Here is a 27,196-nt window from a genome sequence, read left to right on the forward strand (position 1 = left end):
GCTCAACTAGATGATGCTATTGGTCATGGAAAAATGTCTGGCACGGGGCTCAGAGCTTTGGTTTGGGTTATTTGGAGATGGTGGAACCCTCAGAGAGATGTATAGGTAAAGGGAACATGCTGAGTGACTGAGAAGGCTGGAGAGATACTGATTTCAGTCTGGAATATAGGAGAGAAGTCTTACAGGCAGCTTCAAAATATCTGCCTAGAGTTCAAAAGAGAAATCTAGGCAGGAGAAAGAGAGATTTGGAAGTCATCACCATAGGGATAGTAGCAAAGATACTAGAAGCTCAATAGCTATGGCATGCCAGGGGAACTGCAAGGCATGGGGCTAGTGTTGATGAGTGAAGTGGCATTTGAGCAAAATTATAAAGAACTGAGATCAACATATATCAGTTTTTTCTTGACAATTTTGCTCAAATGCGACTCAAATGTCATCCGTGTGTGTGTGTGTGTATGTGTGTGAGAATGCCAGGCAGTGTGAACAAGAGATAGAGAGCACTTTCCAGGCAGAGGATTAGTGCATGAAGCCACACGGAACAAGAGACAGAGATGCAGAACAGCATCACTGCTTTAGGAAACTCAGTGTTGGTACAAATAAAATGCAGACTACTGACAGATAAGAGATTATTAAGATTTTAATAATAAGAATTGACAAAAACCAGAATAACTTTTCAGTCAAGTAAGAAGGTGGATTTTACCCTATGGGTTGTGAGACATTATCACAGAGAAGCACGTGATTAGGTTTACTTTGAGACAATCACACTGGGATGTAAATACTGACCCCCAAGAATTTAAAAGGATTTTAAGAGAATACTATGAACTGTATGCCAACGAATTAGATTACATAGATGAAACGAACAAGTTCCTAGAAGCACACAAATAACCAAAACTGATTCAAGAAGAAATAGAAAAACTCCAGAGACCAGGAACAAGAGATTGTATCAAAAAAAAAACCAAAAAAAAAAAACCAAAAAAAACCCCCCAAAAAACCCAAAAAACAAACACTCACACACACACACACACACACACACAAAACTTTCCAACAAAGAAAAGTCTGAAGCCAGACAGTTTCACTGAAAAATTCCACCAAACATTTAAAGATGAATTAGCACTAATCCCCTCAAATTCTCCCAAAAAACAAAGAAGAGGGAATACTTCCTAACTTATTCTGTGAGGCCAGCATTACCTTAATACCAGAGCCAGACAAAAATATTACAAGAAAACTCTAGGCCAATATCCCCTTTGAATATAGATGCAAAAATCTTCAAACAAAAAACAGAAACTCTAATAAGCCAAATTCAAAGGCATATTAAAAGGATTACAAGTTATGACCAAATGAGATTTATCCAGACTGCAATGGTAGTTCAACATATGAAAATCAAACAATGTAATACACCACATTAACAGAACAAAAGATAAAAAAATTATCATCTCAGTTGATGAAGGAAAGCCTTTGACAAAATCCAACACCCTGTCTTGATAAAAGTACTGAAAACTAGGATAGAAGGGAGCTTCCTCAACATAATAAAGGGCATTTATAAAAAACTCACAGCTAACATCACATTGAATGGTGAAAAACTGAAAAATAATGCAAAAAAATGGACCCCTAGTTCACACTATATTCAAAAAATTAAAACAGATCAAAGACCTAAATGTAAGAGCTAAAACTATCAAACTCTTAGAAAAAAACAGGAGAGGGCGCCTGGGTGGCTCAGTTGGTTAAGCGACTGCCTTCGGCTCGGGTCATGATCCTGGAGTCCCTGGATCGAGTCCCGCATCGGGCTCCCTGCTCGGCGGGGAGTCTGCTTCTCCCTCTGACCCTCCCCCCTCTCATGTGTTCTCTCTCATTCTCTCTCTCTGAAATAAATAAATAAAATCTTTAAAAAAAAAGAAAAAAACAGGAGAGTAAATCTTCATGACCTTGAAATTGACAATTCTTAGATCTGACACCAAAAGCATGTTAAGAAAAGGGAAAGAAAAAAAAACCCCAGATAAATTAGATTTCAACATTGAAATGTTTTTTTTTTAAGATTTTATTTTTTTAAGTAATCTCTGCATCCAAAGTAGGGCTCAAACTTATAACCGCCAGATCAAGACTTGCATGCTCTACCGACTGAGCCAGCCAGGCGCCCCCAACATTGAAAAGTTTTGTGCATCAAAGGATATTATTTAAAAAGTGAAAAGACAACTTATGGAATGTAAGAAGATGTCTAGTATCTAGAATATCCAAAGAACTCTTACATTCAACAACAAAAAGACAAAGAATAAAATTTTAAAATGGGAAGAAGACTTGAATAGATATTTCTCCAGAGAAGATACAAATGCCAACAAACGAGTATATAGAAAGATGGTCAATATTATTATTTATTAATTAATTATTATTAATTATTATTATTATTAATCCTTTGGGAACTTTAAATCAAAGCCACAATGAGATATCACTTCACATGCCCTAAGGTGACTATAATTTTAAGAACAATAATTACAAGTGTTGACAAAGATGTGGAAAAATTGGTATTCTCGGGCACTGCCAGTGGGAATATAAAATGGTGCGGGTACTATGAAAAACAGCACAGCAGTTCCTTGAAAAATCAAACAGAATCACCATATGACACAGCAATTCTACTCCTAGGTATATGCCCCAAAGAATTTAAAACAGGTAATTAAATACCTATATGCACATTCGTCTGAGAGCAATTCACAAGAGCCAAAAGGGAGAAACAACCCAAATGTGCATCGATTATGAATAGATAAACTGTGGTATATACATACAATGGAATATCATTCAGCATAAAAGGGAATGATGTACTGATACATGCTACAATGTAGATAAACCCTGAAAACACTATGCTAAGTAAAAGAAGCCAGTCACAAAGGTCACATCCTATATGATTCATTTACGTGAAATATCCAGAATAGGTAAATCTATTGAAATGAAAGAAGATTGGTAGTCGTCAGGGTCTGTGGAGAGTAGGGAATAACTCCTTAATGGGTATGGAATTTTATTTTGGGACATTAATGTCTGCACACGAGATAGAGGTGAGAGTTGCACAACATTGTTAATGTACTCAATGCCAATGAATTGTTCACTTTAAAATGATTGACTTTATGTTATGTGAATTTCATCTCAATTAAAAAAAAATACCATTACCTTGGCGGGGTGGAGGACACATACACTGGAGACTGAATGTAATAAAACCCAGGGAGGGTGCAGGCTATGCACTGCTAGTGGGACTAGAAACTGAGAGGAAGTAATAGATTTGAGTGTTACTTAGGAAGGAGAAAGACTGGGAATGCGCGAGAAAGGATGACTTCTATCCAGAATGAGTAGGTTAGGAGGATAAGATTTTGGAACCAAGACAACCAGTTCTCTCTACTGAGCAGGCTGCATTTCAGAGAGGTTTTGGGGGCATTGGATCTCTACTCAATGGACTAGTTTGAGCCACAGATAAGGATCAGAGAGTTTTGAAAATAGGATAGAAATAGATGAGATAGAAGTAAATAGAAAAAGATCATGCTTGTAACATTACAGTTTTTTTTTAAATAACATCATGGTCCAGTTTAGCTTAGGAAGTAGTCAACAAAATATTTAGCATAAATGAAAGTTGAGTTGAATGTGACAGTAGGAAGGTGTCCGTACACAGTTAATATTTAATTTCTATGTCCCATCAGTTGTTTGTGTAGTTGTACAATTAAGTAATCTAAACAGGTTTTGCCTATATGAAAATGTTTCCAATAAAAGCACCAATGAATTAAACCAATTGAAATTATGAAGCTAGGGCTGTACCTCTGGTTCAGGTTAGAGCTCTACATGTGTACATTTCTTTCTCTACAAGTACTTCTTGCCTTAAAGAAGTTCACTGTTCATATAGGTATTTTTATGAGTAGGCCCACTGGGAGTACATTGTTGCCTTAACCTTACCACCAAAGTTTCATGGAAGGACAAGGAAAACATCTTGTGTTCGTGAGTTTCCTTTCATGTGGACTGCTTACCCCATACTTTATCCATTGGGATATGCCAATGGGACGAAGTCCTCGAGTTTCCCTCCACATTTAAAGAGAATTCTCTACTGGGCAATTTCACACACTACAACTTTAATGCTTCTTCTTCTACTGAGCTACATTAATACTCTTCTTGCTATTTTTATATTAGAAATAAGCATCCAAGTGTTTTCCCTAAAGCCTGTGTCAATCTTCTGTCGACTGTCAATCTTGCACAGAATCATGACACTGTGCATCAAGAAACCAATTTTTTTCCTTAATTAATTAACGCTAGGATTAATTTTACTGACAGTGGTAGTATTTTTCCTTTCATAAATAGTGTAAACAACTATGTTGATAATTTCATTTCAATTCAAATGTCATAAGCAGAAAATCTAAACAATTAGCAATATTATTTAAACAAACGAGTTTGTTCATGTTTTAGAAATTCATGGTTAGGCTGTAACAAAATAAATAATATCTACGACCAGTTAAATCTCTGGTTTAAGTGTCATTAACCTGTCAAAGATCTGGGTAGACACATGAAAGCTGCCTTGAATCATCATGCACCTATACCTTGAAAGAACAACTCAACCGCATTAAAAAAGGGTGCAAGAGTGCCTTGAAGAAAATCAGAGTTTATTTGCTGCCAGCAAACTAGGGTGAACCAAATTACTACAAAGTGGTTACATGGATTATGCAATCACAAGATACAAGCAGCACAAGACATTAATAGAAAGACCAGCAATGCAAAACAAACACACACTCATACATATACACATAGATGCACAGACGCAGACACACACACACACACACTCCCAGCATGTCTGTTACTGGAGGACACTGGGGAAAGGAAAGAGAAACCAAACTCACATCACACTGAAAAGGCTTTTCTCCAGTATGCGTCCTCTTGTGCTCATCCAGGCCTCGCTTCTGGCTGAAGGCTTTGCTGCACTCTGAGCACTTGTATGGCTTCTCCTGCAGTCAGTGGAAAGAGAGTGCCATGAATATGAGTGAACTTAGAGCCCTCCTTACTAAGGTGTATGGGGGTGGTGGTATTTTATCTAGTTCTATAGGGTGCTGCAGCAAATCCAGAGGGGTGCCATGAGTTATTTTAAATATTCAGGAGAAACAGCACTACTCAACATCTGCTGGACAAACTGAACTACTTGGCTCATGGCAGTTCAGTTCCAACATTAGATTGTACAATAGTTCTTTTAATTATGTCTTACCTTTGCAAGGCTGGGTTCTGAATGATAGACATGATCTAACTACTAAAAGAACTGAACTCTTAGGTTTTCTTTTGGTCTTGGCGGGCTGCAAAAATTTACTGAGATACTAAGGGCATCATGGACGAAGAGAGTTTGGGACCCCTGATCTAGATGGTGCAAATTGTTTACTATCTCAGAGGAATTCCTGGGAATGAAAACTTCAGAACAAAATTGTCATCAGATTTTGGGGGTGAGTTTAAAAAACTACAGCTCACCTGTGATTTAAGTATTTTCATTTCTATTGCCCAACCTTTCTTTCCTAGGTAGCATATTCTTTTATAAAATCTAAGTTACTTTTTTAAATGAGGCATTTTTAAATTCTTTGTCGCAGACTCGTAAGGAAAAATAATATCTCCACAGGAAAAGAAAAAATGTCCACATTCCTTAGCCACCTTTGATACCAGGTACTTATATCACCATCCTTTTCACTTGGAAAGAACTGCAAAATAAATTAACATTGTTCTATTAAAACAGCTCGTGAAAAAAAAACAACCCAAAAACAGCTGGTCATTACTAAACAGTGCATAAATAAAAATATTTGAGGAAAAAAAATAAGATTTGTTTAAAGTAAACTTGCAATGAGATTTTTTTTCCAAATACATCTTCAAAAATGTTATAGTTTTTTAAATTGAGGTAGTGTGTGTGTGTGTGTGTGTGTGTGTGTATGTATTTAATTTCCTGTTATGTGGACAAGTTCCATGCATATTTTCAACTCAGTATTTAAAAGAGTATTATAAACATTTTCAGACCTACAAAACCAAACCAACATGTGTGTGTCTACCAGCTAGCTCTTAAGGAATCAAACATTACCAGTACATGCCTCTCAACGCACCCGCACCCCCACTCCTTGACTACAGCACCGGTCCATGTCCTCAGAGGTGACCACTGTGCTGGACATGGGAGCTTATCATTCCCTTGCTTTTCTCTACATTTTTTACTGCACATGTATGGAAGGATCTCTAAGTAAGACATAGTATTATTTTGCCTTTTAAACTTATTTAAATAGTATCATACTGTATGTAAACTCTGTGAGTTCTTTTGAAATTGACTTATTTTTGCTCAACATTATCTTTATGAGCTTCTAGTCCCCAATTTCATTTTGTGAACACATGTTGTTCCTACTCATTCATTTTTAATACCACATTACATTCAATGGCTATACCCCAATTTGCTTATATACATTGTCCAGTGATGAGTAGTTCATGTTTTTCCAATTTTTCACTCTTACAAATAACATTGCTCTGGATTTTTTTGTACATGTATACTTGAATGCAGAAATGTAATCCCCTATGGTATTTTAGCTAGAAGTGGGATTGCACCTTCAACTTTTCTAGGAATGGCCAAACTCTACAGAGTGGATAAACCATTTTACACTCCAACATTCAGTATATTCTTATAATTCTATCACTGTATTTTGCAAATTTTGAGACTCATGAGATACATGATGAGTATATATAAGTTTAAAACTCTTATGCTCCTAGAAAATAGGACCTTTTATCATTTTGAAGTAATCTTCTTTATCTGTAATAATTCTTTTTGCTTTAAAATTAATTTGGTCTTAATATACTTATAAAAGCTTTTTAAAATTAGTATTTGATGGGCGGTAGGGAAATTGGGGAGATGTTGGTCAAAGGGTACAAATTTGCAGTTAGAAGATAAGTTCTGGAGACCTAATGCACAGAATTGTGATTTATAGTGAACAATACCGTAGGATGTATTTTAAAGTTGCCAAGAGACTAGATCTTAAATGTTCTCACCATCTCTGTACACACACACACACACACAAAGGTAATTACATGACATGATGGAGGTTTAGCTAACACTATGGTGGTAATCGTATTGCAATATATAAATGTATCAAATCAATACCTTGCATCCTCTGAATGTATATAATGTTATACATCAATTATACCTTAGTTTAAAAGAAAGAGGCAAAAAAGTAAATAAAGTAAAATTAGTGTTTGCCTGGTATATTCATCTTTTAACTTTCAAACAGTCTATATCTTTAGGTATGAGGAGTGTCTCCATAAACAGTATCCAACTGGATTTTTTTAACCTACCCTTATTTCACTTTTTTTTAAGATAGCAAGTTTTGCCTCTTGATATTCATTATTATTATCATTTATAATATAATTACTGTTATAAAATATATTAGTATATTTATCTATTAATATTTGTTGTTATTAAAAATATACTTGAATATATTTCTAACATTTTATTTTGTGCATTGCTTTTATCTTGCTTACCTTCTCAGGTTTTTTTCCCTTATATTTTCTTGTATGTTTTGGATTGATGATTTCGGCCCCGTATTATCATGGAAGTTATGAACAGTATTTCTCTTAGTGGTTATCCTTAACAATTCTACCATGCACATTTAACACAATCTAAAGTGTATCTGTACGTTTTCCCTCCTACTGAATAACAAGTCCTGAAGAATGCTCCTGTCTTACGTGTTATGTGTAACAGTATTTTACTGATTTTTAATGCCCAATATGGAATCATTATTACTTTATACAACAGTGTGGTTCAGTTTTATACATGCTTAACAATCTCTTTATTTTTCATGCGTTCTTATCTGACCTTCAGAGGATCTGATGATGGTAAATTCTGTTTTTATTTGATTGAAAATGACTTTCTCATTTGTTATTAAGTGAAAGTCTACAAATCCAATTAGATGTATAACAAAGTCTATTTTTCATGTCTCTTAACCATTTCCATCTCTTTGTATTACACCATATGTAATTTCTTTAGATTCAGTTGATCAATTATCTTCCGGTATGAATAACTTGTTAATAGGATCATTTGAGTTTTTAATTTCCATGATATTTTAAATTTTTGTAAGTTATTTGGTTCTTTTCAATTATGCTTAATTTTTGATAAAATCTTTTTTACTCATGTTGCTTATGTCTATTTAAAAAAATATTCTAGACATTTGTGTAATTTACCTCATCTGATAAATCATTATCTTAAGTTTTTTGGAAACTAATTCTGCTATTTGTGGTTTCTCCTGTCTCCTGTTCATGGCTCTTGTTTCCTTGGGTGTTTCTGGAATTTGGAATCATAGGCTCATGTTTGGTGGTCTTTATCTGTTAAAATTCTGTGACCCCTAGGTTGAGGGTAAGTCCCTCCAGACAGCATTTGTGTTTGCTTCTGCCAGGCATTCTGGGATGCTATCAATCAAAGACCATTTTAAGTTTATTTCTTGCCTTAGGGTTTTCTGCTCAGGGAAGCATTTTAAGTCTGAACTCTAAACACAGTTGAGGGAAAGACTGTGGTTACAAACTCTAAGGAGAACTCTTTTTCTCTAGCCAGCAATTACTCTGAGACAGTTAAATGTCCCAAGCACCTCCATTTGCCAAAGTTAGATTATTTCCAGTTCCTGATTTCATTTTGAGTATCGCTTTTCTAGGGTCCCAGCATTGTGGTGGGATGTGGTTCCATCTCGCCCTATAACCTAAGCCCAGAGTTTGCCTCCCTTTCCATCACCATTAAAAACCAAACCTTGAATTTACAGATACTGGCAAACACCCTGAAGGTGTTCTCATTCTCAACTCTGGCATTTGGCTGCAGTTTGCTTTGCTGGATCCCAGGGATTACTGTTACTTTTTTTTTTCACAAGTTCAGATATTTGCTATTTGCTTTATTATATCCAGCGTGGATAGGTGTTTTGTATAGGGCCTCTTTATTTTAAATGACTGTTCAAAGTTAACAGAAAAACACTGCATTTTCTTGGCAGTCCAAAAAATATGTTTACTGTTTTCATTTAGTCTAAATCAACACAATCTCTTTTCACATATTGCATGGTCTTTGGTGCCTATTATTTCTTCAAATATTGCCCAGTTCTTTAAAAAAAACCAAACAAACAAAACTTGAAAATGTAGTTGTATTTAAATCAGAAATTTCTTGGAGTTGCTGGAATTTTTATGATATCCAAACATTTTACCTAAACTTATATTTTAAAAACATATAAAGATATAACAATATGATGTATATGAAAAGAAAAAAAAAGGAAAGCTCTTCTCCCTACAATTTATCTACGAAACAAGATCTTGTGAAGAAGTAAGACGCACTGTGGCAGCTGCAATGATAGGTAAGTGTCTGGCAGGGAACAGCCTAAGACAGGACCAGTTATCTGGATGACATCCTAAGAGAGTGACGGGAAGTTTCCAGGAGGAAAAGGCAATGAAAAACAAGGTCTGAGAATCACTGATTAAGAACACCCTTCTCATTCATTCTTAAATTTCCTCTTAGCAGGTCCTGTCTAGGGAAGCATCCTACAGTGCCCCATGGATACTGAGAAAGGTTCTGAGCCAGTGTATGGAGATTCCGGCAAAGCACAGGGGTTTTGCAGTTATCACAAGAGTTTTCAAAAACCCAAATATGTATTATGCATTGGCTTGGATTGAATAAATAATGTTTTACACACACACACACACACACATATTCACCCACTCATATATTGGTATTTTTCAAATGTTTATAAATACTATTGGTGATTATTTCAATACACTTTATTTAGTAATGTCACTGAAATTATACTACCTTCACTTATTCATTTTCTCCCATAAAAGACATTAAAGAGGGCACATACTGCATGGAGCACTGGGTGTTATACGCAAACAATGAATCATGGAACACTACATCAAGAACTAATGATGTAATGTATGGTGATTAACATAACATAATAAAAAAAATAAATTAAAAAAAGGCAATAAAAAAAAGAATTGAGAATAGCTGAAAAAAAAATAGGGGAGACTGGATGTGAGGTACGCAGAAACTCTCTGAAGTTTTATAATAATTCTGCATTTCCAAAACAGCTATAAAATAAAAATGTTTATTTTTATTTAAAAAAAAAAGACATTAAAAGTACAACCATCGTGTGTTTCTATGCGTGTGTTGGCAGGGAAGTTGGGGTTGAAATTTATGTTAGAAAGGTTCCTCCAAATTAAAAAATTTGAGAAAAACAGTTGGAAAAGGGACCCATTTGATGCAGTAGTTCTGTATCTGCCTGGACTCCCTCTTTTCTACCAAGAACCGTTTAAAGCTGAGGATTCCCTGGGGTTTTGTCCTAAGATTATTAGCTCACAAAGGTCTCTACAATCACACTTTTATGTCAGTCTAGAAAGAAAGGTTCTCTAAATCCTTAGGCCATAGCAAAGTATAGTAAGAAGAAGCCATGTTTGCCTTTCGTAAGTCTGTCCATCTCTTTTATCCCTAAGTCTTAAACAATCTACAATTTTCCTGAAGATATTGCAAGGAAGGATATAATTCCTGACAGATTTGGTTCGAATGCCATATAGTGCTCCTTGGAAAGAACTTTAATGCCCACCCTTGAAAAGATCCCATCTTTTTTTTTTTTTTTAAGATTTTATTTACTTAGAGAGAGAGAGTATGCATGCATGCAAGTGCATGCGAACAAGTGGGGGAGGGGAAGAAGGAGAGGGAGAAAAAAAATCCCAAGGAGACTCTGTGCTGAGTGTGGATCCTGATGCAGGGCTCAGTCCCACGACCCTGACATCAGGACCCGAGCCAAAATCAGGAGTCAGACACTTAAGCGACTGAGCCACCCAGGCGCCCCTGAAAATATTCCAATTTATAGTGAATGGTGCCAAAGCAAGTGTGAGAGAATTCCTGCTCCAATAAACAGCTTTTATACCAGAGACAGAGCCAGAAGATCACAGGTCACTCATCTCAAATTTTAGAAAACCAAACGAACTGAAATAGGAAGAAAAAAAGTGATTCTATTTTTCAGAAAAAAGAAACAAAACCAAACCCTCATCCCCCTTATTTACTAATTTCTTCTCAATTATTCCTAGTCCGCCATATAAAAGAAATACCACCTCTCACGTGGTAAATGTAGTTGGGCACAAAGAGTAAGCTGAGTGGTCCAAAGACACCTACACCTGTGCTTCCTCTCCTTTTCTCTGGAAATTGTGAAAAAAATCTGTCACCTCTAGAGCATTCCTAAGTATTCCTAGCCCTAACTTCGGAGTCCAGAAGAATCCACGCTTGTGTGCAAGGAAGGAAGAGAACTTCAAATTCTAATCTTCGCTGCCTGCTCTCACCATAAGGTTCACTGAGGATGACAGTGGTTAGGCAACTACGCAGTGGTTGATACAGCAAGAGACCATGTGACACAGAAAGCTTAGGAAATCTTTGAGTTCTCATTGTCAGGTTAGGCAGCAGAGGTGAGGCTGAGCTATCTGCTACCTTCCCAAGTACACACTGGAGAACACCTGCAGGCTGGTGCGGCTGAAGTGTTTAAGCAAGTTCGGATACTGCTGGACTTCCAAAGGCCTCATCACTCCTCCCCCACGAAGAACTCATACACTAGCATCATTTTAACATTAATCATCTCATAACTCTACTACTTCTCTTCCACCAACTCTTCCTGCATTACAAAAATCTTTAATATGGGCACAAAATCCGATTCAATAAAATACCATGGAAATTGTAACACTGTTTCCGAGGGGAATATGTAGTATAAATTACACATTTTAACTCATTAGCTGGATTTAACCAGAGACAAAATGATTAGGTCCTTGATTAGTTCTGTTTCTGAATGATTACACAGTTTAACTGACAAATAGCTTGTCCTTTGTCATCATAACTGGGGAACCATTACTAAATGGAGGCAATCTATTTGTCAGTTAAACTGTGTAATCTGTCAAAAGCAGAATTAATCAGTAGTCTAATCAGTTCTCTTTAATCAAACAGCATTTGGCAGAATTCATTCAGAAGGTAGGAGTTAGAGAGCTCTACACCCTGCACCTTGTTAGGTAGCTAATAAGAAGTCTTATTTTTGTATTGCTAATGACCATCTATATAAAAAAATAACTCCAACAAATGTTATATTTTTTCCCAAAAAGAACTGAATCAATAAATCTCAGAATCATTTTAGAAACAAAGTCACATTTTTAATAAATCTTGGAGGGATCTGAATGTTGAAGTTCTTTAAAATAGAAATTTATTGGAGGTTTCCTCCTAGTTTAGCTAAGGATTACTTGCCAGGAGGTAAAGAAGCATGCCCTCCACTACACAGACTACCAAAGACAAGGATGGATCATGGGTAGATTATCTGCATGTCATAGGCAGGTATGCTGAATATTACCTTGGTTGTTTTTATGTTAGGACCAATCAAATAGAAACAGAAAATATAACAAGTGAGCTTTTTCCCTTGTAGTCAGAGATCAAGGTAAATGGTGTAATGTAAATGGTGTAAGGAAGTCATAGAATGATGGTTAATAAATGTTCTTTTGTGACAGTGGTAGCTTGACTCTAATAAAATTGAGAAATAAAAATTAGTAAGCAATTAAAACAGGCATACTAGTGAGGATGGTGAGGACTGGCAGAGCCTGTGGTATTCTGAACACATATAAACACAGTTGGCTTATGACAGGGTTCAACCTATGAGCAAAACACTGGCTTCTTGGTTGTTATGTAGTATGTGATATACTTGATGGACAAACCTTTCCCCTATTTGTCTTGCTCAAAGCTATACCAAGGCCAGAGTGTCCATGCTGTTAATGAAATAACTTCCATGTGAGCAACTTGGACATCAAATAGAATTTGAGAGAAGAAACTCACTGAAGAGGAATCAGATGTGGAAATAAGTCTTTTTGTCTCTGTCTCTCTCTCTTGCTCGCTCTCTCTCACACACACACACACACACACACACATACACACACACACACACAAGTATGCTAGGATATAAGTTATCTTTTGTTCCAAATTAATTTCATTTGATCTTTTCTAGACTAAATATTTCTAGCTATTAATATTTCCCCTATTAGAGTTCAGAAAAATGATGACTTTTGTCAGATGATTTCCTATTTCTAAATTTAAAAGAAAATATTAAAAACCTCATTAAGCAGGGAGTTGGTGTAACTTTCTTAAATATGAAATTTCTAAATAAACACAAATTTTATAAATTTCTCATTCCCTATTTTCTCAGCTGTTGCAGCAATGGCTGACGTTCTCCTGTTGGGCACATTATAAACTCTGGCAGAGACGAAACAGGCAACCTGTGACTAAAGATAAAAGCATCATATTTTTACATCATTTGGGGCAAAGTCATTTAACCATCAAACTTCCATCTGCAAGAGGTCTCGCTAATTTCCAAAGTAGAATGTGGAGACTCTCGTGTAAGGGCAGGTCACATACAAACAGCCTTAGACTCTTGTCAGCCTGCACCCTGGTAAGACCCATTTGCCAAACCTTCCTTAGGCAAGGCACAGACAGCCTAAGCCCTCCACTGTGGTCTAGAGCAAGGTTTCTTAACCTCAGTACCACTGATATGTAGGGCCAGATAATGCTTTGTTTTAGGGAGCCGTCCTGTGTACCCACTAGATGTCAGTAGCACATACCTCTCCCTTCCAAGTTTATTCCCCAATTGTGCCGACTCAAAATAGCTCCAGACATTGCCAAAGGTCCCCTGGGGGGCAAAATCACAGAAGTGCCACACAGAAGAGTACTTCCTGAATTATCTGCAGTGAAAGATTGTGTTTTTCTCAGTGTGTTGCTGACTGACACTTTGCAAAGTAGGATGAAAATGAATTACTAAAAAAATGATCATGCACTTAGATGTGCAGCAATGCCAAAATGTTACAAAAGTCCTAAATAGTTCCTCACAATTTCTGTACCTATCTCATCACGGACCAGAAACAAAGAGTTTGTGGGCTGGTACTGGTCTTCAAGCCACACTTTGGCTAGCACGGGTCTAGAACAAAAATGCCTGATCACAGATGCCCATGATTCAGTTGTATCATCATCTAAGTGAACAAATTATACCATACACCTTACATAAAAGGTAACTACCAACAGAATTACATCTAAATCTTGAATTAAATATCATTTTAATATTACATATAAAAATTCTGAATTTTATGGTTGGGGGTAATGGGGAGGTTATAAATGGAAAAAAATTAATATTTGTTGAATCTGAGTGAAGTTCCATGGAGATTCATTCTCCTATTCCCTCTGTTTCTGTGGGTTTAAAATTTTCCTTATAAAAAGTTAAAGGAAATTTTATAAAAAATGGCTTTCATTTTATTCTAAAACTTAAAACATCACCATTCTCCCTCTGCTTCAAAGATCTTGTCTTTTTTTTTTTTTTTTAGGGAAACTGTTTCTGGTATCACAAAGATGGATCCTGTAAACATTTAATCATCTCAGAAGTCAGAAACGCTGCCTCAGAAATGCCTGCTCAGAGAAGACCCAGTGCTCCAGTGACTGGTCCCATTGCCAGCCACAAAAAGGCATTCTGGTGAGTAGATTCCCAACACCCAGCCCCTCTCCCCCTGAGCCCAGCACGCCCAGGCCGTTCACCCAGATATGTGTCCAGAGCAGGGGGTCTCTTGTGCTCTTGTATAATGCGATCATCTGTTTAACTGGGTCAACATCATACTTTACGTGGTATTTCACATGAGAGATCCTCCAAGAATAATAAATGAGAGCTCCAGGCAGAATCCTGCAGTGGCCCTGACACGGACCAGAGGTCAGCCTTGACACATGCTCTTCAGGGTGGCAGAAACTGTGAAGCCCATGCTGATATTTTCAGATTTTTCCACTTTACTAGGAGCCAGCTAATTCTCTTGGTAAGACCAGTTTAGTGACCAAAAGAGGACTACCCAATTCCATAAAATATCCAACTCACGGCAGAGTCGCAGGTGGAATTTAGAGGGGGTTTGCGAGTGCGGCCCCACGGGCTGCTATTACACACAGCTGAGGGGACAGATCTATGGCCCACAGTGCGGCTGCCATATATCTAACAGCTCCTCTTAATGGCCCCGTTTCTGAAAGGTCATGTGCCACCAGCTGCACACAATCAAAATGCACCGAGTTTCCCTCTAACGAGCAGCCTTGGCTAGAAAACTTCTTTTACAGATGTTTATAGCTCTTGTGGCTTTTTATTCACCATCTTATTTTTATAGCTGGTGTGATCTTTCAACATATGACAAAACATGCCCATGGCCTAGTAAACAATGCACCTAAAAATTATAACTCTTCGGGAAGCCTACAGAAAACTAGGAGAATATTTAAAGCAGGTTTCTACATAACACATCCATAATTGGTTTTGCATTGTAGCTAATGGAAAACACACTTTCTATAAACTAGGAAAATGATTGCACAACTCACATATAGAAAACTAAAAATAAGCACAATAGAATATAATTAGAATATAAATAGAATATAATTCTTATATTAAACTGTTGTATACAAACTTTAAATAGAAACAAGAAGGCACTCAGTCCCTTTTTAATCCACTCCCGAGGCCTATGGAATAATGTCTATAAGTTAAATGGCTAGAAAAAGTCCTATCACTTGAATAGAGGTGACAGAAGAGTTTGTCTGGCATTAAGCAAGCAAAGAATCATCCAGACTAGCTCGAAAACCTTGTTTCCCTGGGGCTACACTGGTGTCTCGAACTGGTCATCTGGAATAATGAGGCAAACTGACCTAACTACCTTTCTCCCTCAGACTCTCCCAGTCTCTAGCCTGTGGACTGCGGCTGCCTGCACACCTGAATCACCCAGGGAATCTTTTTAAAAACACTGATGCCTGGGCTCCATTCCCAGAGAGCCTGACTTAGCTGGCCTGGGTGTGGCCAGGCGAGGGCCTTTATTAAAGCTCCCCAGGTGCTTCTAAGGGGCAACCAGAAGTGAGAACTTCTAATCTGATCCACCATCCTCTCAAATAATAACGGTACTACTACGAATAAATACAACAACCTAGCAACAAGAACTTCTATTTCTCCTCCTCTTCCTATGATTCCCTCCTACCAAGGCACTATTGTGTATGTTAACAGAATGTCTATTTCATGTTGGCTGGTAAAGTGCTAGGAACTTCTAAGGATTTTTTTTTTTTTTTTCCATTTAATTGTTAAGCAGTGCTGCAAATTTGGCACGGATATTCTCACTTGCAGATGAAGCACTATCAGCTTTAAAATACGACCAAGGTTACATCATCGGGTAGAGAGGACAAAACTCAAAATACGGCATGCTTACTTCAGGGCCAGTGTCTGTAGTGACCTCCTTGTGTTGGGGCCTCCTCCCCGTCAAACCCCTTCCTCTGGGTCAAGCACAGCGGAAGAGGAGGCTACCGAGCCCAGCCACGAGAGAGAATCTAGATGAGGCTAAGCTGCCTGCCCATGGAATCACCTGGGAGCTTCCAACAATCTTGATGCCTGGGACCCACCCCCCAGAGAGTGTGATTTCATTGCTCGGGGGTGTGCCCTGAGCTCTGGCATTTTTAAAGGCTCGGAGGCGACTCTAACATGGACACACATTTGGGAAGCGCTGGGCTAAGCCAAAGATGGCAATTCCATTTCCTTTCCAGGGACGGGTTTAGATTGGAGCCTGTCACACGACAGTGCTTCCTGAGCAGCACGTCGCTGGCGGGGATCCTGGGAAAGGCTCCTCCGGCCTGTGGCAGCCGACCGCGCGTGGCCGTGATGCGCGGGCTGTTGCGGGGGCGCGGTAGCGCGTGAGGAGCTGGCTGAGGACCGCAGGACACGGGAGGAACCTGAGCCGCGGGAGACCTTGTGGAGCCCTGTCTTACCCAACCACGAGACGGCCCTGCCTCTGAATTCTTGTTATGGGACTTACTAAATACCATTATCATCTACGACCCTGTCAGTGGGGCTTTTGGTTACTTAGGAATGAAAGTATTCTACCGTCTCTATCTTCCTCACCATCACGCCGTATTCCAACGGCTCTATGCTAGTGACGGAGAAACTTCTGGCTCAGACGGAAGTACAACGCTACACCAATCAATCAAAAACTCAAAGTCAGCGGCTGGCTCTTAAAAACGATGAGGCACAACCCAGTCTACGAGCCTCAGCTCTAAAAATGGCGGTGAGCGTCCTTTTGGACAGCAGCGCTTTTCTGATACACATGGAGAAAGTTAGAAAGCAGCTGAAAATGTATTTGCTGGTAAGAATTCTGAGAACAATGTGAGATTTGTGCATTGTAAAGGGTGTTCTTTGTACTCCTTGAGAGAAAGGAATGCTGGTTAAGTGAAAGTGTTATTATTTAAATTATCTAAAGGGAAAGCATCCCTTTCCCTGCATAATGACTAATTGTTTAGATTTTTTTTTCCTCAAAAATCTTACAAAAGAAGACTGATCTTGTGAACACGAAAATTTTATAATAAGGAAAAAGTTATTCTCACCATCTTACAAAATTATAAATCAAACTCTGAAATATAAATGCAAAATATAACAAAAATATGAGGATATATAAGGTAAAGAAGTAGACGGGAGTAGAAGGGAAATAAATATAAAAATATAAAGGATATATGGAAAAGATAAACATGTATGTGTATCTATGTTTATATGTTTTGATAAACATATAGATATAGTGTCCAAAAATGTTGTTTCATAGAACAATCAGAAATGAAGCCAAGCAGGGGCGCCTGGGTGGCTCAGGCGGTTAGGCATCTGTCTTTGGCTCAGGTCATGATCCAGGAGTCCCCGGATCGGGATCGAGCCCCGGATCGGGATCGAGCCCCGCATCAGGCTCCCTGCTCAGTGGGGAGTCTGCTTCTCCCTCTGCCCCTCACCCTGCTCATGCTCCCCCTCTCTCATTCTCTCTCAAATAAATAAAAAAAATCCGAAAAGAAAAAGAAAAAGAAATGAAGTCCATCATGAAGACAAGCTGTTAGAGCTGTGAGAGCATAGGACGCTAATGCACCTGCCTTATTCTTTTGTTACATATTGTCTTCAACATTTTTGTTTGTTGTATCCTAAAAATTTGCTAATGAAAATCAAAGTAAGTCTTAGAAGTTTAAAACAGCCTCAATTTTTTTTTTTAATGTTCTAGGTTGCTTCATTTACCTATGGGATATTTCTGAAAAATTTGGTCTCAAGACACAATAATGCACCACCAAAGGCAAACTTAGGAAGAAAAATATTAACTACTTCCTTTAAAAACATCCTTTTCTATATTTAGACTATACTTTAAGCTTACCTACCAGTTAATTTAAATGTTTCTAGCTCTATTTATAAGTGTTCTGACAGCAATCAAGATAACCCCCATGATTTGATTATAATTGAGGGTAAATTCATCAGCAAGAGTCTCCATTGCGTACTGAGCCAGACACTGTGTTAGGAATTGTGGGGGACACAAGCTTTGAGACATGATCCTTATCCTCAAGAAGAGTTTAACAGGTTTGCAAAAAGGGCAGATGGAATAGATGGAGTTGAGGTTTACTTGTCCATCAACCTTCAATTTTTGTGGCTACACAATTTGAAATATAGTATGTGGCAAATACCAAATATCCCGGTCAATTTAGGGGCCATAATATAGTGGTACGGGCTACAAAGAACAATGTGAAATGAGAACACAATATAGTCACAGACTCTCACATTTAAGAAGCAGATCCAATTAGTCCACAGAGAATTGATTTAATTCAACTTGCCTACTTCCAAAAATAACAAGCATGCTTTCTGACATATGTGATGGTGGAAAGTGTAATCCATCTTTGAATAAAACTATAAAGTTTATTCAGAGGTCTGTAGGAGAAAGGAATTATGTAAATGCAAAGCCCTAGAAAAGGGATATCTAATTCTAAAGGAATAACATACTTATCCCATTACACAAATTTGAAAATAATAAGAACACAGCAGAAAGGTGCTATCACACATGCAACTAATTCGCCCATGGCCAACAGAGCATTCATTTCAGCCAAGTTCATGTCAACAGGTGAAACACAACCATCAAGGCACAGGCAGAAGTCAGAGGAAATCATATCATCAATATAAATTACATCTCTGAATCAACACACTCCACAGATGGCAGCAAGCTAGTAGCATAAACCTGCCCCCTTCAAACCTCAAAAATGCTGAAAAAAACAGTCTGTCTATTTGCACAGGTGAGGATTCCATGGCTGTCCTGGCAAAGATCTTGCTAGATTTGAATGTGCTCAAGTCATACAATGTTTTGACAAAAAGTCAGTCAGCCTATAAGGTTAGGGAGAGAGAGAGAGAGAGAGAAAGAGAAGGAGAGGAAGGAGAAGGAGGAGGGAAGTAAGGAAGGAGGGAAGGAGGGAGAGAAGGAAGGAAGGAAGAAAAAGGAAGAACAGGATTATTGTAATAAATGGGAACATTTTTGTTTTCCAAATTTAAATATCATAAACATTTTTAACCCAAAAGCAACCACAGAACATTATTTTTATTCATAAAATTACTTCACTTTTTCCCCTTTTCATCTGAATGGTTTTGTTCTGCAGGTAAATTTGAGCTCAATCTTCTTTCACAAATGGGTGAGTATCTTGTGAAAACTTTTTGTAATCTCTGGTGGCACTACACGGACTCCGAAGGCTGATATATACTTCCTCCCTTCTGCAAAATACCATTCTTACCCCCAAAACAAAATGACTTACTGTCAACAGTAACCAGTAACAAATCAGATTTTGCCTTTTTTTTTTTTTTTAACATAATGGTGACTTCACTCACTAGCTTCTGATTTTTTGGGGTTCAGTATGTTCCTTGAGAAGATATTTCTCAATTTATTTTAAGAACTCTGACTAGTATGACCAACTATCCCCATTTACCCGGGACGAGCCCGGTTTCAGCCCTAAAAGCCCCACATCTCAGGAATCTCCTCAGTGTGGGCAAAAGCAAGATGATGCCAAGTCAGTTTCTATATGAAATAGCACCACCTGAATTTAGGAATAACGGCCTGTTGTAACTCCTCATTTATATATCATCGAGGGACTATAGGCATCATCCCTATAAATGTGCTCAGCTGTCACTTGATAGGACAATATACTAAACAGGAGAGATTCTGTAACACAAGGCCTGCCTACACTCCTCCTCGATCTCTCTCCTGTTCTCTCACCCCAAGTACAAATAGTCAGAGTCTGTCACCTCATTGGCAGGATGAACTCAGCTACTCAGGACAAGTACTGACTGTCCCCACTAAGAAGAGTGGCTTCTCATCCCAGCCGGCATAAGTCAAGATGCTGGAGGATGAAGGATGAAGGATGGCTGAGAGGAAAGAAGACCAGTATTTCAGGGTGAAGTGCCAAATTTTTGCTTGGGCCAACCAAAATGCTTTTTCCCCCTCAAGAAGGTGGTTTTTGCTTTGTTGTTTTGTTTAAAGGAAGAACATTTTGACAGAGAGCTGCTTATGAGCTGTCAGAGTTACTCAGAAATCGTCCAACTCATTCTCTCAGAACATATTAGGTAAAAGAAAAGACTTTGAATTGAGACAATTTCCTTGTTTTTACTAAATTCCAAGACACAGAAAGCCTGATAGAATTGCAGATCTCAATTCTGGCCCATTCCTTTGCATACTGAGATGATCTTGTTTAATGTTTTCATTCTTTACATTTGTTCCTTGGTTTACATATACTGGTCCACTCAGAGGATGCTAACATGTAAGAAAAGAACTGCCAGTACGACTTCTTAGAAATTTGTTCTCTCTTTTTACACCTGCAGTGGCATTAGTTTTTCTACTAGTAGCCAGATATCCTCAAAATCAAATCAATGTAAATAATACATTTGGTGGAAGATTCAATTAACACAATTTTTATTATGCACACAAGGGAACTAAGCCACAAAGAGGCCCAGAGAAAGGTCAGTGAATGCATGTCTTACCTCTCAAATTAAGTACAGAACCAATCTCCAAAGACCTCTCTCCAAACAGGGTGAAAGAACATACACTGGTCATCTCAAGACACAAAAATGAGGGTGGGGATGGGCAGTAGGGCAGGCCTCTTGGGCTTTAGGCTCAGTATTGCATGAAAAGGAACAGACACTGAGCACGCGGCAGCCACGGCTCTGGCAACAGCTCTTAACGGGACAGATGTTGGAGAACTAACTCATGTCCTGCCAATGGGGAAATATAAACAGAATTTAATATTTTGAAAATTCAAAATTTAGCCATTGAGTCATATATTACTTGGTGATAAACTGTCCCGCATGTTAAAGACTATATTGTTGATGGAATGTCATTTCTTTGGCAATGACTCGGTATGCTACTTATATGTCTAAAAACACATGTTAATTTTTGTTCCTTCACTTCTGTTGCTTCTCCAAAGCCAAATATATATAATAGATCTAAAGCACTCATGCACATCATATTCCAGCAAAATGTTGCTTTTAATTTGTACTGGAAGAGTAAAGCAAATATGTTCATTCACTGAATAGGAGGAGCTGAAATAGCCAGCCACATACATAGGAAAGGTGTATGTATATATGTATATATATAATATGTATAGTTATGTAGAGATAGATATAGATATGATATATGTGATAATGACAAAGGTTTGAGTTAAATAGAATTAATTCAAATGAATTCAATGTAATGTATCTTGAGACTAGTCCTAGAAAAACCACTAGAATTGTCCCCACTGATGTGCTGAGTTTGGCACTGGGATCCAGCCTGCATCTGGCATGAAGGCTCTGGGATGTCTGAGACCTGGAATAAGTCCAGGCTTTAGGGCTGTAGGGCTGGGCAGCTGGGCAGTCAGGGAGTCATCAAGCTCAAGGAGGTTTTCGAGTGTCTGTCACTGTTTGGTAAGGTGGAAGGCACTTTCCACTCTGAAAGTACCACTGAAGAACCTCAGACCATCTGTTTTCTGCCATGATAAGAATCAGTCCTTGGACGAGTGGCTTCTATCACTCATACCTTTACCCTAGCGCAACCACTAACCCTGGAGTGAAGGGCTGCAGGTCTGATGACCAGCCTCCAGAGTCTCCTGCCCATTTCCTTCTGCCTCACGATTTCCAGAACACCAAATCTCAAATTAGTAATCTGCCCCATGCATCTTGTATAATCTGGCATCAAGACCACAAACACTCAGCACCATCACAATCACTATAAAGCAGAGTTTTATGAAGCAAAAGAAAAACTTTAGAAAAAACAATACCTCTGTTTGATAGGTCTTTAAAGTACAGATAAATTTGAAAAATAATAATAAAAAAGTACAAATAAATAACAGTTCATGACAAAAATTCCTTGAAAAATTGTTCTCAATTTTGGTTCCTATTATTTCTATCTATAATCTCGAACAGATAATCATATAGGGAACTAAGTTGAAAAAAATATCATATATATTTATATTTTATTTATATATTTGTAAAATTATAAAAGTATATTTATTTTCATATATTTATAAAATTATAAACATTATATATATATATATTTATTTTACATATATTTGTTATATGTAAAAGAATCAGAATATATATTCTGACTCCATGCAATGATGATTTCAGAGAACATTTAGTTACACTAGTAGTATCCAAATATTCACAAAAAGAAAAAGACCAATTGGTTTATTCTTTAAGTGAATTGTTTTTGTTTTGTAAGCACGTGACATCATAGAATTTGCTATACTCATTGCTTTTGTAGAAACTCTTATCTTTCACTTTCCCAGCAAACAACACCCAGCCCTCCTGCATATTCTGCCTTGTGTGGCATTAGAATCCTGGTATTAACTTTATTTTTGTTTGTTAACTAGTTGGCTGATTTGTTTTATTTTTTTAATTTTATTTTTTATTTAAATCCAATTAACATAGAATGCATTACTAGTTTCAGAGGCAGAGGTCAATGATTCATCAGTCTTATATAATACCCAGTGCTCATTACATCATGTGCCCTCTTTAATGTCCATCACCCAGTTACCTCATCCCTTCACCCCCCCTACCCTCCAGCAACCCTCGGTTTGTTTCCTATGATTAAGAGTTTCTTATGGTTTGTCTCCCTCTCTGATTTTGTTTTATTTTTTCCTCTCTTCCCCTATGATCATCTGTTTTGTTTCTTAAATGCCACATATGACTGAAATCATATGATAGTTGTCTTTCTCTGATTGACTTATTTTGCTTAGCATAATACCCTCTAGTTCCATCCATGTTGTTGCAAACAGCAAGGTTTCATCTTTTTGATGGCTGAGTAGTATCCCATTGTATATATACACCACATCTTCTTTATCCATTCATCTGTTGATGGACATGTGGGCTCTTTCCATAGTTTGGCTATCGTGGACATTGCTGCTATAAACCCGTTAACTTTTTTTTTTTAGAGAGAGTGGATGCACGCAGGGGCGGAGGGGCAGAGGGAGAGGGAGAGAGAGAATCTTAAGGAGGCTCCAAGCACAGTGTGGAGCCCAGCGTGGAGCCTGACAGTGGGGCTCCATCTCATGACCCTGAGGTAAGATCATGACCTGAGCCCAAACCAAGAGTTGGATGCTTAACCAACTGAACCACCCAGGCTCCCCCATAGTATTAACTTTTTAATATTCATACTTAAATACTCTCTGGAAAGAAAAGATGTCACAAGAAAGGATAATATCTGCATTACAGATTTCCTAAAATGAATAGACTAACTACATAGAAAATATACACAACAAATATCATTTCACTGGAAAATACCCAAGTCTATGACCCCAAAAAAGATAATTTAAAACTGAGAACTGAAGTTGAGATGAGAACTGAAGGAAAATGGGATTTTTCAAGCAGCACACTTAAATATTCCTCAGGGGTAGTGTGGCTAAAGCCTGCCTAGCAGCTATGACTCTCACACCCAGAAGGAGGCGATTTTCTCTCTACTGAATCACGACTGATACAGAGAATAAGGATTTAATCTGAAGCATAAAGAGAAAGAGAGAGCCAGAGCTTGAATGTTTATCAGAGAAAGCAGATTTTCACTTCAATATAAGTATGGTTTGGGTCAGACTGTAATGATATACATGTTCTTGGAACCACTAACCGCCTCATAGATTACAGTGAAAAATAAAGAAATCAAAGAGTAATGCCTCTTTTTTGGAGAAAATGGGTATATCCATCAGTATAATTTAAACTGAAACCAAAATAAATGGCCTCTATCTTAAAGGCCCCTTGCTTCCTTCATGAACTTAAAAATAAATTTCACCCTAATATCTAGAATTACTGAAATCGAAGTGTTTAAAAAATATTCACAATCTCCTCAGGATGAAGGCAGTATGGATGAGAGGCCCAATAGGTCCCTCAAAACCATAATTCACTCAACCTGACCACTGGTCTTGATATCAACTTACCATGTGTCCTACTGGGAGTCATTCCTGGCCTAGACGTATCTTCCTGGAGGAATATATCTAAAATAGCCTAAAATATTATGCTGAAAATCGATCTTCCAAGATCTGAAAGGTTCTTACATTGAAAATGCTGTTTTAATTTCCAACGATGCAGAGAAACTGCAAATGAGGAATTTAGGTAAAACATGAGGAGTAAATCTCCCTACACTGAAATTGCACTTATTAAAATGGATTACAAGAGGCATGAAACATCCCTCCTGATGGCTTTCAAAATATTAACAATATTTTACTGAAAATAGCTTAAAAAGTGCAAGTGAAGGGAAAATGCCTGCAGAGGTCATACTGGTACCGTGGAATAATTTTTGATGAGGAGTGTCCTTGTGACAGTCCTCTTGGCGCATTCTCACGGCACAAACCGTGGGGACCCTGCAATGGGGAAGGAGGAGAAGAGGGCAGTGGACTTAAAAGGTACTTAGCAGCAACAAGTTGTTTTTGAACTGAATAAGAATTCAGCACCAGTTTTCTTGGAGTATTTGTAAAAGATGGGTTCATACAATACGGAAGGTAATCCTTTAAAACATTTTGATAACTCTTTATATGTAGTAAAAAGGAATAAAGATTTTAGTGATAAAGGCATCTAATTTCCAATCTTTGTGCTGCCCACTAGTCGTATGACTGGACAAGTTACTTAACCTCTCTAAACCTTACTTCCTTCATTTGTAACATGAGATGTTATACCTGTGTCATTGGATTTTGCTTATCGCAATGCTTGGCTCATAATGAGAATTCAAGAAGGGTATTTTTATATTATATTAACCTGCTTTCTTCTATGTATTATCAAAATATACACATAAATAATGTAATTCAAAGTTGAAAAAGGCACACAAATTATGAAGATATAGCTGGGGTGATTTTTATGAAGAAAGGAAATTATGTATGAATCTCAATATAGCATTGTTCTTGAAATCTGTTAATGGAAACTCATATAAATAGATAGTCCTTTATTTCAAGATTCTTATGATACTTTAGTAATTATAGTCCCTGAATAGAATGCAAGATGAATATAAAAATATAAAATTCTGTTTCAGAGAGAAAAGAGTATAGAAGATGTTTTACTTTTCTAAGAATAATGGTCCCATTTCTTTTAAAAATTAATTATATATTGCCTATCTCAAAAACAAAGAAAAATTCTCTTTATACACTTCACACAGCATGTACTTTCCTTTAAATCTTGAAGTATATTATTAAAGTCTAAGGATAATATAATAATAGCAAGGCAGCCATCATCATTTAGCTGAAATGTTAAATATTTATAGAGTTTTATTTTAGCTAAATCTGCAAACTGCTGTGCATATACTCTTTGTTGATACAGCACATTCACAAAGGAATTGAGTAGACATCTCCAAAATAATGACATTATTACTGTAAAAGGGGAGACGAAGTTTTTCTCTGACACCACTCTGCCCCAGCCGTTATAGGAACAAGTTCAACTGGAGAGAGCAACCCCAAGACAATATGTGGGCTTTCCACTGAGGATGCCATGGGGAATGAAGAGACAGTTGTGTCCTATATTTTGTTCTCACAGTAGGAACAGTAATAACTACAGCCTTAGCAATTGAGTTAGAATTTTATTAGTCTTAATATGAAAGACAGTTTTTGTATAAAAAATTTGATATAAAAGATGAAAAAAATGTTAGTTTAGGGGCTAGAGTTGCTTGGAGGGAACACTTTTTATCTCACAGTTTTGTATTTGTAAGCAGAACACACCTAGGATTCTTGCTTCTCTTATTCCTTCATGCCCTCACTGGGAAACAAAAGCCTGTGTTGACTCAAATTTTCCTGTCCCAGCACAGAAATCTCCTCGTGGTCTTGTGGAACTAGCCTAGTCCCCCACCTTATGCTCAGTTCTCTCCAACATACATCATGGGCTCCACCACTGATCTTCTCACCAACTCACAAAGCACAACTTCATGACTTTGCACACAGCACTCCGTTGATTAGGCATGCCCTACCCCCAATTCTGCTCCTTTCCCTAGAAAGCTCATTCTCCTGTTTTCTGACCCAATTCTGACTTTTTCAGTGAACTCTATCTGGTCTCCCTTGGGCAAAGTGAGCTGCTATATTTTCCACGTCCCAACACTCCTGATACACGTGGATCCTCTCTCTGAAAGAAGATCCATTTTAATAATGTGAGAGTCTGTCTCCCCTCTGGGTATGCAGAAAAACTCCTGGTGGCTGAAAACAAGTCTTAGAAAGTGTGTCTCTTCACCACCAATGAAGACCTATTTAGAAAGTCCATTTTCATAGAAAAGATATATAAATACTAATAAGGTTAACTATAAAATTACAAGATGTAAAATTATATTGTTGAATGATTAAATAAATGAAATAAGCTCTAAGGAAAAAAGAAAGAAAAGGAAAACTAGGCTCTAAAACTGAAAAAAAAAAAGAATGAATGTAGTATAATTAATGTATCTGTAAAGTATGTCCATGGCAGAGGTGGCAGAGAAAACTGGACAGAAAGTGGTGCCTGACCAGGAGCTTTAGGAAGCTTAGATCTCCACAGGGAGAAGTGGGGGGGGGGGGGGGGAGAGGGTGAAAAAGAAATAGACCAGAAAACAAGGATTATTTCCTTTGTACCGTCAAGAAACACTGAAGCAGAAAAACATGGTGAACTTTGGGATAAAGACACCTCGTCCAGACTGGCCAAAGCCCAGAGTGTATGTGTGCTCAGGGGGAGAAGGACTGCATTGGGGAGCGGCAGGTGTATGACCAGTTGGGCACAGAGCACCCTGGGCTCCCCTGTCTGGGGGCCAGTCTACAGGCAAGGAGAGATCCTCTGGGGTTGCTTCTGTTATGTTTTCTTTGGTAACTGAGACACATCATCAAATCAGACCTTTGTAAGTACTACTGTGGCAGCCA

General features: G+C 37.7%; 1 protein-coding gene across 1 annotated transcript in view; it reads right to left on the reverse strand.

Annotated features, from left to right (window-relative positions):
• PRDM5 (PR/SET domain 5) overlaps positions 1-27,196 on the reverse strand; it is a 189,700-nt gene that overhangs the window by 4,674 nt on the left and 157,830 nt on the right. Inside the window, exon 15 of the mRNA XM_032412752.1 lies at positions 4,857-4,961. Within this exon, the coding sequence (XP_032268643.1) occupies positions 4,857-4,961 (105 nt within the window). The remainder of the gene's footprint in view (positions 1-4,856; positions 4,962-27,196) is intronic.

This window comes from Phoca vitulina, unplaced genomic scaffold (assembly GCF_004348235.1).
Source record: "Phoca vitulina isolate PV1807 unplaced genomic scaffold, GSC_HSeal_1.0 scaffold14, whole genome shotgun sequence".
Lineage (NCBI taxonomy): Eukaryota > Metazoa > Chordata > Mammalia > Carnivora > Phocidae > Phoca > Phoca vitulina.